Source organism: Acartia tonsa, chromosome 12 (genome assembly GCF_053477335.1).
Source record: "Acartia tonsa isolate MP-2025a chromosome 12, ASM5347733v1, whole genome shotgun sequence".
Lineage (NCBI taxonomy): Eukaryota > Metazoa > Arthropoda > Copepoda > Calanoida > Acartiidae > Acartia > Acartia tonsa.
In genome coordinates, this window is record NC_137271.1 from 1669864 (window position 1) to 1684821 (window position 14958).

At 30.6% G+C, this 14958-nt stretch overlaps 4 protein-coding genes and 1 long non-coding RNA gene across 5 annotated transcripts in view; all 5 read right to left on the reverse strand.

The window, feature by feature from the left end:
- The window catches only part of LOC145333918 (uncharacterized), a 155914-nt gene that overhangs the window by 74202 nt on the left and 66754 nt on the right, over positions 1-14958 (reverse strand). The window lies entirely within an intron of this gene.
- Positions 1976-3041, reverse strand: LOC145334436 (uncharacterized). The gene is made up of 2 exons (XM_080179898.1): positions 2228-3041; positions 1976-2086 (listed from the first exon to the last, which is right to left on the reverse strand). The coding sequence occupies exons 1-2, from the start codon at positions 2990-2992 to the stop codon at positions 1976-1978; spliced, it is 876 nt and encodes a 291-aa protein (XP_080036024.1). The 5' UTR covers positions 2993-3041.
- LOC145333708 (uncharacterized) lies at positions 5044-8260 on the reverse strand. The gene is made up of 3 exons (XR_013884582.1): positions 8208-8260; positions 7745-7816; positions 5044-6979 (listed from the first exon to the last, which is right to left on the reverse strand). It is a non-coding gene; the product is annotated as an uncharacterized LOC145333708 (long non-coding RNA).
- LOC145334437 (uncharacterized) lies at positions 8543-10853 on the reverse strand. The gene is made up of 2 exons (XM_080179899.1): positions 9131-10853; positions 8543-8736 (listed from the first exon to the last, which is right to left on the reverse strand). The coding sequence occupies exons 1-2, from the start codon at positions 10842-10844 to the stop codon at positions 8543-8545; spliced, it is 1908 nt and encodes a 635-aa protein (XP_080036025.1). The 5' UTR covers positions 10845-10853.
- On the reverse strand, positions 11984-14479 carry LOC145334080 (uncharacterized). Its single transcript, XM_080179363.1, has 2 exons — positions 14358-14479; positions 11984-14101 (listed from the first exon to the last, which is right to left on the reverse strand). The coding sequence occupies exon 2, from the start codon at positions 13571-13573 to the stop codon at positions 12152-12154; it is 1422 nt and encodes a 473-aa protein (XP_080035489.1). The 5' UTR covers positions 13574-14101; positions 14358-14479; the 3' UTR covers positions 11984-12151.

Below are 14958 nucleotides of genomic sequence, written 5' to 3' on the forward strand. Positions count from 1 at the left end.
AAAACAAATTATAAAAATAGCTTTTTGATATTTTAATTAACTGTTTTTTTTTAATTTTTTTACAAATATTTTTACTTTTACCAAATATTACTTGTTATCTCAGACATTGAAAATTATATTTTGAGGCTGGGTAGATTCGAACACACAACCTTCCAACTGGATCCCCACCTCTACCCCTGAGCCAAAATGACAGACATGAAAATCCATGAAATTTTAAAGTATACAATAAGAAATAAGTTTTTGTTTACGATGTCTTTTTTCACCTATGATAATTGGATTCTTTCATAGCTTAATTATAGAATGTTGGTTTCCTTATCCGTGAGTACCGGGTTCGATTCTCTCCGAGAGGGGCGGGGTTTTTGTTGATGTTAAAAATTGGAAGAATTTATAGAACAAAAGTTGTCGCAAATATAGGTATTAAATGATTTTCATTTACTTGTTATTTAGTATTCGGATGTACGTTATTTTACTATAAAATCATATTAAGTAAGATTTAAAAATGACTTATAGGAGTTGTCTTGAAAATTTGATAGATTAAGTAAAATAATTAATTGAAGTTTAGAGACAATGCTAGAAAATTATAATTATCATTTTCCTAATTTTCAATTTTTTGGCCAGCAAAACAGACATTCTTATAAAAAAAAGTGTTTATTTACAATGATACTTAAATATGAAGTTATCTCTGGATAAAAACTTTAAAAAAATTCTCTGTTTTACTTTTCAAAATACTGTATTAGATTATAAAAGCATCCTGTGCAAAGTTTTTGATGAGATTTTGACAATAATTTTAGCTAAGGTACAAAAGTGTGCAAGAATGAAGTTTTTACTCCTCTTAGTTATGGTCACAGCTTCAACAATGTTTCTTTATTTCTATAATTATAAACACAGCTCAGCTAAATTTGAAGGATAATATTCTAACTAATTCTTGTCAACCTCTGTGGTCTTTCTGTACAAAGGTTTTTAAAATTATCAATATATCACCTGGATTTATAAACATGAGTTACAGCTCTTGTTCTTCTCTTTCATATAATTTCATTTTCTATTTTGAATCTGAAAAAAAAACATATGTACAGTATTACAGTATCATATTATGAATATTCAAACTTGAAGAACCCAATATTTAATAATTTTTTTTAGCAATATTGAAAGAAATCCGTGGCACACCATTTATCTTGTTATTTCTAAAATTAATTTTTATTGATATGGACTTATTTTCATTTTTAAAAAAAGTTTTCTTGTTGCATGATTTAAAATGGATTGAATTTTTGTTACATATTTTTTGTTATAAAATTATTTTTTTTGTCTATATTCTTCATAAAGAAAAACTAAAAAATCCTTTTTCAAAACTTAAGCTCTAAAACTATCCCGTGCAAATGAAGTTAAAATTAAAACTTTTATAAATGCTTGTGTGGAAATCTATAGAGAACAAGGAAATATGCTAATTTTAATAATACATTAAGAAATTAGGGCTGTAAACCCTAAAAAAAACTTTTTAAGGGTCTTACTGTACAGATAGACGGGCTAATTTACAGAATGTTTCAATGATTGATAACAATATTATAAATTATAACAAGAATAAATATCAGGATAATACATTTAAAACAAAATAGTAGTATATATACAGGTAGGTTATATAAGAATAATAAAAAAAGAGAAAATGATAAAAAAGGTAAATAAAAGTTAATTAGATATTATTATGTAAAATTTTCAACTATTACAATATATATCTATAATATCTGATACAATGTATTATGTTTTTAGATTTTCAATAATCTAATTAATGTCATTATCCTTAAACTATTAATAAGCATCATAAAAGTGAAAAAAATCTGCAGTATCTATAGTATCTAGGTACTTTACTTATATAGCAATAAATCTAGTAAAATTAGAATATGGCAATAATAGAACACTGATATTGGTAACACACTACAATTAACAGTATTTATATGATTAAAATGTCTATACTAACTAGGTACTAAGGCAAATCTGAAGTAAATTCTTCCCAATATTTTTTCACCAAATCTTCTTCAACTTCTATTTCACCATTTTCTGTTTTCACTTGAGAAATATTAGTTTTGTCCTCTTCCTTTATAAATACTTGTTCAAATTCAGGATTAGCAATATTGTTTTCACTAATATCAATATTGTTGTCACTAAAATTAATATTGTTGTCACTAAAATTAATATTGTTGTCACTAACAGATATATTATTCTCACTAGAATGTACTTCATGAGTTTTAACATGTTTATTTCTGTTGCTTGAAGTAGTAAATCCTTTTCCGCAAACACTACAGGAATATGGTTTCTCACCAGAATGTATTCTTATGTGACTATCTTTTTGCTGAGATTGAGTAAAAGATTTACCACAAACCTCACAAGAATATGGTTTCACTCCTGTATGTGTTCTCATATGTGTATTTCTATACAGAGAATGAGTAAATGATTTACCACATATTTCACATGAGTATGGTTTCTCACCGGTATGCGTTATCATATGTCTAGCTTTAGAAACAGACTGTGAGAATGATTTACCACATATTTCACATGCATATGGTTTCTCATCAGTATGTGTTCTTTCATGAGTATCTTTATTTTGAGCTGTGGTGAATGATTTTAAACATATATTACATACATATGGTTTATCACCACTATGTGTTCTCATATGTCTATCTTTATTACTTGAATTAGAAAATGATTTACCACATATTACACATGAATATGGTTTCTTTCCTGTATGTGTTCTTATATGTAAATCTTTACTACTTGACTGTGAGAATGATTTACCACATATATCACATGAATATGGTTTCTCACCAGTATGTATTATCATATGTTTCTTTTTATTGCCTTTATCCGAGAATGATTTACTACATATTTCACAGGAGTATGGTTTCTCTTGGGTATGTGTTCTCATATGAGTGTTTCTATTACTAGTTGTACTAAATGTTTCCCCACAAATCTGACAAGAGTTCTTCTGTTTTTCACTATCCATTATTCTATGCTGTTATATAATTATAGATATTTGATATTCCAACAGTGGCATCAGTCACAAATCTAAAAGAGTAAACTTATGTAATTTGAAATAAAATAAAGTAGGTATATTCTAAATAATTCTTTCTATTGTTGAATGTCATAATGTTTATTTGAATGGTATTAAAGAGGACACCTGTTATACCAAATAATGGTAAATCATATATTGCAGTACTATAAGTGAATCTGATGCCCTATATCAATAATAATTTAATAATAACAAATTAATTATTATCATGTGATGGTTGGTGTTCAGCGATTATGTATTCAGAGATGTATGACTATGAGATTTAGTGGAAATGAATTGTAGTCTATAGAATTGCCTTGCTAATTAAGACACTTACCTTTTAAAATATGATGTATCAAAAACTATTTTGATATATCAGATCTCACTGGTACAACCAACAATATTTCATCAGACTAAACTAAACCAATAAAATTAATACAAAAATAATGTTATTAATAGATAAAATAATCATATCCTTTAAAAAATTATATTCTGTAAATATTCTTAAAGTACAAATTGAAGGGTTTTAAATTTTTAAAAAAGGTAATAAAAAATGTCTGTCTAAAAATATTAATCAATTGCAGAGAAAGAGTTTCCATTACATTGCCGGAGAAAATTTCTGAATGAATACAATTATTATACTAAGAATTAACTTAATAAGCACATTGACTATTCTTATTCAGACTTATAACATTTACTATTTCTCTTTATTTTTTAAAGTCATATTAATCTATGACCAATAGCATTAAAAAAAAGGTCAATAAACTGAATTTCTAAATCAACCTGGGATTCAGTTCTTGATATTTTAGCTCAAATTTTCATTTTAATTTATTACTCTGAAAAAAGTATTGCTAAAGTAACATGGGAAAAATTAATATGAATATTAAAATATTTACACAAATAATCTAGATCAATAATTATAGATAAGGGTACATAACAAGGATGACAACATCCATAAGTAGCGAAGCACAAAATCTATAATAAAATAGACAAACAGACAAAGTAATTTATAGAGCTGATTGACAGTTTTCATGACAAAGAAAAGAAAGAGATATATATGCAAATAAATATGCAAAAACTTAAAATCATGAAACTTAAAAAAATTAAGGATAATGTCTGAAAGTTTCAAAAAGAAAAGTAGCTTAAAAGCAATCAGACTACCAAAGATTTTTCATACCTAAGTATGGGGCATAAAGTCAGTAATATTGGCAAGTTTCAGTAGTGTATTTTTGGTAGGAACCGAGAAAATCTGTTGCAAAAAGTAAAAGCGGTTAAAGAGCTGTTTAGAAGCAGTCTGGCCGCTATTGATGATGGATACTTAATTATGCTTTATATTGTTGGGAATGTTGACTGGAAGTTTCAGCCTTCTATCTTTTACAGGAGCTGAGAAAATCAGTTTTAAAAAATAAAAGCGGCTCTAAGCTGCTTAAAAGCAGTCCAATCGCTATTGATGTTTCCTACTTAATTATGTTTCATATCAATAAGCTTGTTGACAAGAAGTTTCAGCATTCTCTCTTTTACAGGTGCCGACCAAATCAGTTTTGAAAAATAAAAGCCGCTCTAAGCTGCTTAAATGCAGTCCAACCGCTATTGATGTTTTATACATAATAATGCTCCATATTAATGGAAATGTTGACAAGAAGTTTCAGCCTTCTCTTATTTACAGGAGCCAAGAAAATCAGTTTTGAAAATTAAAAGCAGCTAAAAAGCTGTTTAAAAGCAGTCCGACCGCTAACGATGTTTCATACTTAATTATGCTCCATAATGATGGGAATGTTGACAAAAAATTTCAGCTTTCTAACTTTTGTAGGAGCTGAGAAAATCACGTTTCCCTAAAAACGTTTCAGACAGACAGACATACAGACGGACATTTCAAATTATAGAGTAGCTTCGCTACTAAAAAATAGGAAGCATTTTTACAAAATTAGTAAGAAATCAAGATATTTTTCATAGTAAAGAAAGTTAAATTTTCATTAAGTTACAACTCTGTAAATGGTTCTCTGGAATATTATTATATTTAACTAAAAAAAAGTAATTCAAATAACTTAATTATCTTTAAGATGAAACAAAGTTAAAAAATATTTCTAAAGTAATAGGATATGAACCTTAACCATTATTTACATATTCTTATTCAAATATTTCTATAATTTTAATCCTTACAATAAAGTATCATGATGTGTGTCTGTCTATACCGAAGGATCTCGCTAACTGCTGAACCAATTGGGATCTCCTTAACAGGGTAGCTTCTCATAGGTCCAGGGAAGGTTGATAACTATTTTGGGGGAGGGTACCACCACCCTCTCAAGAGAAATCATAAAAAATCGAAAAAAATTAAATATTTGCAGACTTTTACGTAGAGACTTGAATGCAACATAGATAGGTATCTTAGAGACTTAAACAAAAAAAAACATTTAAAGTGCCACTAGAGGCGTAGCCATTAGTTTTAACTATATTTTCTAGGTACTTTTAAAGCATTAACTCTAGTAAAATAAGAATAAGACAAACATAGAATATTAATATTAACAAACACACTAAAATATACAGTATTTTCATTACTGATGACAATGTTTTTTGTAGTAACTAGGTACTAAGGCAAATCTGAAGTAAATTCTTCCCAATATTTTTTCACCAAATCTTCTTCTTCAACTTCTATTTCAGCATTTTCTGTTTTTACTTGAGAAATATTAGTTTTGTCCTCTTCCTTTATAAATACTTGTTCAAATTCAGGAGTTTCAATATTGTTGTCACTAATATCAATATTGCTGTCACTAATATCAATATTGTTGTCACTAATATCAATATTGTTGTCACTAATATCAATATTGTTGTCACTAACAAGTATATTATTCTTACTAGTATGTACTTCATGAGTCTTAGCATGTTTATTTCTGCTGCTTGCTGAAGTAAATGATTTACTACAAATTTCACATGAATATGGTTTTTCTCCAGTATGAGTTCTCATGTGAATATCTTTACTTTGAGCTGTGGAGAAAGAATTACCACATATATCACACGAATATGGTTTCTCACCAATGTGTGTTTTCAAATGATAATCTTTACCATGAGCTGAGGTAAATGATTTACTACATATTGGACATGAATATGGTTTCTCACCTGTATGTATTCTCATATGTTTAGACTTACTACTGGATGTAGTAAATGACTTCTCACATATTTGACATGAATATGGTTTCTCACCAGTATGTTTCCTCATATGAGTGTCTTTATTTCCTTTCTGTAAGAATGATTTACCACATATTTCACAGGAATATGGTTTTTCTCCAGCATGTGATCTCATATGAGTATCTTTACTATCTAATCGTGTGAATAATTTACCACATACATCACATGAATATGGTTTCTCACCAGTATGTATTCTCATATGAATGTCTCTATTACCAGCTGTACAAAATGTTTTGCCACATATATTACATGAATATGGTTTTTCTCCTGTATGTGTTCTCATATGAGTATCTTTGTGATGAGATAGAGAGAATGATTTACTATATATTTGACATGAATATGGTTTCTCCAAACTATGTTTACTCATATGAGTGTCTTTATTTCCTTTCTGTGAGAATGATTTACCACATATTTCACAGGAATATGGTTTTTCTCCAGTATGTGATCTCATATGAGTATCTTTACTTTTAGATTGAGTAAATGTTTTACCACATATTTCACATGGAAATGGTTTCTCACCAGTATGTATTTTCATATGTCTATTTTTATCACCAGACTGTGAGAATGACTTATTACATATATCACATGAATAAGGTTTCTCACCTGTATGTGTTCTCAAATGCCTGTCTCTAATTTGAGCTGTACTAAATGTCTTGCCACAAATCTGACAAGAGTTCTTCTCTTTTTCACTATCCATTATTCTATGCTGTTATATAATTATAGATATTTGATATTCCTACAGTGGCTTCAGTCACAAACCTGAAATTTGAATAAGTAATCAGCTGAATGTCATATAGTCAGTAAAGTAGAATAGAGGAGAAAATCCAAAAGAAAGTTTGGCAGCGGTTTACCATAAAGGGGTTGAGTTTGCTTTTACCAATGTTAGAAGTATCAGCAATTTTCATTCAGTTACTTCTCCCATATTTTTTAGGATTAATTTGTTACAAATTTGTTGTGTCTTTAGTCTTTAGAAGTATTCCAAGGTGCAAGTTTAAAGAATGCAAAAACAGCCTAACACCTGTTTTAGTAAAATATTTTTAAAAACTATTTAACAATTGTCTGTCCTTCCGTCTAAGTGTTAAAAAATAACTCAAACTTTGGCCCTAGTATAGCTAGAAGAATGGTTTTAACAATTTTAAAATCGTCTAACCAAGCAAAATAAATATACACTATGGACGTCCGCATCTTGTCATTGTTATTTCATTATGTCTGTCTAAGTAAGTTAGCAATAAAAATCTAACTTTGACTACAGTAGAGCTAGCAAAATTGTTTGTAATCATCTAACCAAATTAATCTAGGACACTACAGACTTCTGCTTCCTGTCCATTCGTATGTATGTCTATTAAGTTCATCTGAGTAAGCTAACAAAAAAAGTCATAACTTATGCTATAGTAGGGCCAAAACCAAGGTCCTTTACATTTTTTAATTATCTGTCGGTTATACGATTTTACAACTGAAAGAACCATTCCTCTAGCACTACTGAATCCGTCTAAACATCTGAAGTAGTTGTCTAGTAAATATTACCTTCATATTAGTGATTATATCTCTCCTATTATTAGATTAGAACATAAATCTTGATACTCACACAGTCACCTCCTAAATAATAGAGATTATAATATAGATATTTTTGTATTGCTCATAAAGTTTTTATTTGTATTGCTATTTGTTACTAGTAACTACATAGATTTCTTTTAACTAAATGAACATCATAATAAATTATCAGAAGAATGGCTGGAAAATATAAATATAACCAATTTTAGTTTTGCTTGAAATCTTTTTGCTATAAACTATCTATATATTCCTTAATTCAAATTTCTTCCAAATTAAGATTTCTTCTAATTATAATTGTCTTGTTTAATTGTATATCCCTTGTATTGATAAACAAAACTTTCTCACCTAAAGTATTATTTCCCTCTCACAGTTCTTCTAATTATAATTGTCTTGTTTAATTGTATATCCCTTGTATTGATAAACAAAACTTACTCACCTAAAGTTTTATTTTCCTCTCACAGTTCTTAATTCATTTCTTTCTTTATATCTGTAAAAAATAAAATTGTAGAATGCAACTTTAATTGGAACTATAATGATAATATAAAAATGCATTATGCAACATTTTAACATTGTACAGAATGAAAATAAAAATATAATAAAATTTGATTGATTTCTCATAGGTACCTACTTATAAAAAATAAATATTTTAAATCATGAAAAAAAAAAATTTTTTTAAAAAGAATAGAGAAAAGAAATATCATATATATCTTTAACTAAAACACATTTTAACAAAATATATATTCATATTAATAGGTTGATAAAAAGGTAAAACTATACATCAGGTTCTTCAAGTTTAAATTTTTTGATATCAATATTGTCATAAGAGTCTTTATCATAAATACTTTCATTATCAGATAGATAATCACCAGATGTTTCTTCTTTTATATAAATATCAACATCTTCCTCTTTAACAGAGATACAATTCTCTTTGTAAGTTTCTTCAATATTCTTACTCTTCTCTTTCACTAAAGGATGAACATATTTATGAATATTTAGAACAGGGTTTCGGATCCGGATCCGGATCCGCAAGGATCCGCATATTTTGAGTCCAAGGATCCGGATCCGGATCCGCAAAAAAAATGCGGATCCGGATCCGGATCCTTAGACTCCAAAAAATGCGGAAAAAATGGAAAAATCTACCTAAATTTATATAAAATCTCAGACATTCTCTTGATGAGAGCCAATCTTTAAGGTTTAGGTTCAGACTTGAAAATTAAAAGTATTTTTGACTTCGAATTGAAGAATAAATTTTTTTGTAAAATTTGGTGATTTTATTTTTATTGTCAAAGATCCGGATCCGGATCCAGTAGGATCCGGATCCGGATCCGGATCCGCATAAAATCAATGCGGATCCGAAACCCTGATTTAGAAGATCAATACTAGAAAATATTTTGCTGCAAATAATACAGCTAAAAGATTTCAATGCATTAGTTTCTTCTACAACATTTGTAGTTTTACCAGCCTTATCTATCTGAACTTTGAAAGGATATTTATTAAGAGTTTCTTCTTCATTAATATTTTCATAAACCTCTGAATGATCAATATTGTCACTGTCATAGAGATAATCACCAGTTTCTTCTTCTTTTACATCAACATCTGCATGAGCTTTGTCAATGAAAGCAGGCTCCTTGTTAATAGAGACAGGATCATTAGCAAGAGTTTCTTCTCCCTTAATTTCATAGAGATAATCACCAGTTTCTTCTTCTTTTACATTAACATCTGCATCAGCTTTGTCAATGAAAGTAGGCTCCTCTTTAATAGAGAGAGGATCATTAGTAAGAGTTTCTTCTTCCTTAATTTCTTCTTTTACATTCATGATATTAGGAGCTTCATCATTATTCAAAGGATCATCTTTAGTAGTGAGAGAATCAATAAACACATTTTCTACAAATTCTTCATTTCTAATTTCACATATTTTATACATATGCTCAATATTTTTCTCTTTAGTTTCCTCTACAACAGTTGTATTTGTTCCATCTATCTGAATTGTGAGAGGATCTTTATTAAGAGTTTCTTCTTCACTGATAGAATCAAGACTGTGTTCATTATTTATTTCAGACAATGATTTTATTTCTAATGTTGAAAGTTTTCTTAGCTTGACACAAACAGGTTTCATTGTTGATAGTAGACCATTGTAGTTGTCCTTATGTACAGTTTTATGTTTATTAACATCTAGCAATGATTTACTGCACTTGTCAGATGTATCTAGTTTTGTTCCAGTAGTATGTTTACTAACATGTCTGTCTCTATTTCTTTTCTCTGGAAATGATTTTCCACAAATTTTACATGAATAAGGTTTCTCCCCTGTATGTGATCTCATATGTCTGTTTTTAACACCAGACTGTGAGAATGATTTACCGCATATTTGGCAAGAATATGGTTTTTCACCAGTATGTGTTAGCATATGTCTATTTTTATGATGAGCTGTGGTGAATGATTTAGCACATATTTGACATGAATATGGTTTCTCATCAGTGTGTGTTCTCATATGTCTGTCTTTACTTTGAGCTGTGGAGAAGGATTCAAAACATATTTCACATGAATATGGTTTTTCGAAAGTATGAGTTCTCATATGTCTATTTTTTACACCAGACTGTGAGAATAATTTATCACATATTTTGCATGAATATGGTTTTTCACCAGAATGTGTTCTCATATGTTTATTTTTATCACTAGACTGTGAGAATGATTTACTACATATTTGACAGGAATAAGGTTTCTCACTAGTATGTGTTCTCATATGAGAATCTTTATTTTGAGCTGTGGTGAATGATTTATAACATATTTCACAAGAATATGGTTTCTCTCCTATATGCGTTTTCATATGTCTGTCTTTACTACCTAACTGTGAGAATGATTTACCACATATTTTACATGAATATGGTTTCTCATCAGTATGAGTTCTCATATGTATATCTCTGTTGCCTTTGGCTGAGAATGATTTCCTACAAATTTCACAGGAATATGGTTTCTCACCAGTATGAGTTCTCATATGAATGTCTCTATGACCAGCTCTAGTAAATGTTTTGCCACAAATCTGACAAGAGTTCTTCTCTTTTTCACTATCCATCATTCTATGCCTCTATATAATTATAGATATTTGTTATTCCTACAGTGGCATCAGTTACAAATCTAAAATAGTAAATTAATATAATTTTGAATAAAACAATGTATGTACTTTATTTTTACTATTATAATGGAAATTGATTTCAATGGTTTTCAAATAGGCTCTTTGCCATACTTTGTCTGTTAGTATGTTTGTACCAAAGGATCTCGCTAACCGCTGATCCGATCAGGTTCTCCTTAACAGGGTAACTTCTCATAGGTCCCGGGAAGGTTTATAACTATTTTTTGGGGGGATGGGACACCCCCAACCCCCCCAAAAAATGAAAAAAGAAAGCATTTCAATGTTGAATTAGATTATTTTTCATACATTTAGCTAATAGCTACCTAGTAACTTTTAAAGTCATTATTGAAAAGAGAAATTATAGAAACAGAAATATATTACTAGAAATGGTACACTAATAACAATACTTACCAATAACCGATATGAATAAAAACTTATGTTGAGACCTCAGTTCTGACTGGAACAACCAACATTATTTCCTCTGCAGGCTAAAATAATCAATTTAATATTAGAATGGGAATGCTGACGTTTCTCAGCAGATACAAATAATGACTACATAGACATTTTAGAAAAGATGGATGTAGCACAGAAATTCATTTCTTTTCCCGAGGATCTTAAAAAATTTTAAAAGTTCTCCAAAAATAATAAAAAATCTTCTAATTATAAGAATGGGAATACTGACGTTTCTCAGCAGAGTCAAATAATGACTAAATAAATATTTTCCAAAAGATGTATGTAGCACAGAAATTCATTTCTTTCCCCGAGGGTCTTAATAAATTTTAAAAATCATCCAAAAATATTTCAAAAATCTTCCAATTAAGACCCTCATGCATTATATTGGAACTCTAAATCTGCAAGAGAGGGAAAAGTAACTAGAGGAAAAAAAATACTTAAAATCTGTTTTACCATAAAAAAAAGTTTTTTTTATTAATTCTAATCACTACCATGGCAAGGAATAAATATATTTTTTTCTCTAGGAAATAGAGAATAGATTAGAAAGTGATTAAAATAATCAATATTTTAATAATATCATACATCGTGTTCATTATTATAAATGCTTAAACATGAACGAAAACAGAACCCATTTTGGTTCCCTTCACAAGCCTAATATATAACTTGTAACATTTCTTCTCTTTAGGAGATCATTTTCACACATAAATGGTTTATGTCGTAGATTAGATGTGCAGGGATAGGTATTTCTGTCGGTACTTCCCTGGCCAGCTTGGCTACAAAAAATCCGCAGCTGGACTGCTTCAAAATGACCACCCTGTATCGAATACAAAGTGTCGGCGGCCATTATCACATGGCACTAATTTAATTGCACAAGAGAAATATTCTATAATTTTCTCTGTTGTGGAGACAGCCCTCAAAGCTGCTCCGCTTCCTCCAACCATCTTCAGCAGTTGGAAGCCTTTTCGGCAGTGATTATCAACACTACCAACCTCAATGTTGTCTGCAACAGCAACAACTTCAGTATTAACTGCAATACTATCAGCATCAGCGTCAACTGCAACAACTTCAACACTAGAATTGGCTGCAACTCTGACGACAGCAGCAACGGCTGGAACGTGAACATCATCATCAGGAACGGCCGCGGCGCTATCACCAACATCATGAGAATTGGATACAACACAACCAACATCAGCATTGTGAACGACTACGGCAACACCCGCCGTAGCAATGTTATCAACGGCTACAGCACTATCTTCAATATAATCAGGATTGACTGCAACACAAACAACATTATCATCAGTAACGGCTACGGCAACACCCGCCGTAGCAATGTTGTCAACGGCTGCAGCAGTATCTTCAACATCAGAATTGACTGCAACACAAACAACAGCATCAACAACAGGTTCATCATCAACAGCTACGGCAGTGCTCGCCCCAGCAGTGTTGTTAACGGCTGCATCTCTATCTATAACATCAGAATTGACTGCAACACAAACAACAGCATCAACAACAGCTTCACAAGCAGAACCAACAGGTTCATCATCAACAGCTACGGCAGTGCTCGCCCCAGCAGTGTTGTTAACGGCTGCATCTCTATCTATAACATTAGAATTGACTGCAACACAAACAACAGCATCAACAACAGCTTCAAAAGCAGAACCAACAGGTTCATCATCAACAGCTACGGCAGTGCTCGCCCCAGCAGTGTTGTTAACGGCTGCATCTCTATCTATAACATCAGAATTGACTGCAACACAAACAACAGCATCAACAACAGCTTCACAAGCAGAACCAACAGGTTCATCATCAACAGCTACGGCAGTGCTCGTCCCAGCAGTGTTGTTAACGGCTGCATCTCTATCTATAACATCAGAATTGACTGCAACACAAACAACAGCATCAACAACAGCTACGGCAGTGCTCGCCGTAGCAGTGTTTTTCTTCTTAGAAGGCAAACAAGGCTTAACATTGGCCTTGGCCAATAAGTAAAACATACTGGTGATATCATCAACTAAAGTGCCAGGCGGTTTTACAAAACCATTTTGAATTATTGCGGCAGCTTTAGCCCATAGAAAAATGAACTCAACTCTACAGTTATATAGATCATCGCCTGCTATCTCCATCATGAATTTCAATGATTTAAGATCTTCGATAGCTTTGAGAGTCTTTTTCAGTTCACCATAACTTTTTTGCGCTTTGACAAGTTCGCTATATTGAGCCATAATGTCACTTTAACTAGCACTGATTACAATTATGGTTGGTAACGTCTAAAGTTCATCAAATAAATCATTTCAGATCACCATAACTTTTTTGCGCTTTGACAAGTTCGCTATATTGAGCCATAATGTCACTTTAACTATCACTTATTACAATTATGGTTGGTAACGTCTAGAGTTCATCAAATAAATCATTTCAGATCACCATAACTTTTTTGCGCTTTGACAAGTTCGCTATATTGAGCCATAATGTCACTTTAACTAGCACTGATTACAGTTATAGTCTGGTCTGGAGATTATTCAATAATCCAGCACATTAACAGTAACATCATCCAGTACAGCTTCTTCTTTGGCTGACAGACTTGATTACCGTTTCATTGTTTCGGTGCTTTGGGCCGAATATCTCGGTACTTAGGCCTACGTGGCCGTCTACGAGATCTTAAGTGAATGAAGCACAATCATCCTCACTACTTCCAATGAATAAGGCACTGATGCAGTTACAAATAGTGTATTTACACCATGAAACGGTGGGATCTAAAAAGATAATAACAAAATTAATACAAAATATTAAAAATGTTTCAACGAATAAGAAAACGTGCATATTTTTTAATAGAAACTGATAAATTTCAAACAGAATCATTTTGAAATATATAAAATTATTCGTAGGTAAAAATAAGTCAATGATTTGGTCTATTTTAATGAAAAAATAAAGAAATCAATTTGCTATATCTTAAACCAAAAAATCACTTTAATCTTCAAAATTCAAAGGTTAAAAAGAAAGAATACTCACCAGTCTTAATTCATATCAAGCCAGGAAGTATATAGAGGTAAAAAATCACACAGCTAACCACTCATTCTATGCAGAACAGGATTTTTCGTCACATCACATGTGCCGTGCTGAGGGCATCAAACAATACAAAGGAAGAAAGCGCGTGGGGGCGCATACATATGACTATGCCGCGCTTCATTGCTTAGATAATATGATTTCAAACTACAAAAGTCGTCTTCTGCTCATATTTCTAGTAAGGTTTAGGTGGATTTTACTTAATAAGCACATTAACTCATATAATCTTATTTAGAATTTACCTTACACTTACTATCTAAAACTAGATGTCCTTAGCATAATTCAATTTTTGATGGTCATACAAATGAAATCTAAAGCATTGAACCAAAATTTTTAATTGGTAGAAGAAGTTTATACTATATACCTTATTTTTAAAAAAGGCATAAAAATTTCCACTAACTAATCACCTGAAGTTCTTAGTCAACCTGGGATTCAGTTCTTTATACTTTAGCTCATTTCTTTCCTTTTATTTTATTAATCTGAAAAAATATATAATTAAGTAACATGGGAAATCGAAATATCAATATCATTATGAATAAAATGATAT

Bases quoted from the DNA above. Each gene is read 5' to 3' on its own strand.
- LOC145334436 (XM_080179898.1), bottom strand. From the start codon at position 2,992: ATGGATAGTGAAAAACAGAAGAACTCTTGTCAGATTTGTGGGGAAACA. The intron at 2,087-2,227 runs GTACATTCTAGT...GTATTTATAAAG, and splicing joins AACATGTTAAAACTCATGAA to GAAGAGGACAAAACTAATAT.
- LOC145334437 (XM_080179899.1), bottom strand. From the start codon at position 10,844: ATGATGGATAGTGAAAAAGAGAAGAACTCTTGTCAGATTTGTGGCAAA. The intron at 8,737-9,130 runs GTTTCGGATCCG...TTCATCCTTTAG, and splicing joins TATTGATCTTCTAAATCAGG to TGAAAGAGAAGAGTAAGAAT.
- LOC145334080 (XM_080179363.1), bottom strand. From the start codon at position 13,573: ATGGCTCAATATAGCGAACTTGTCAAAGCGCAAAAAAGTTATGGTGAA.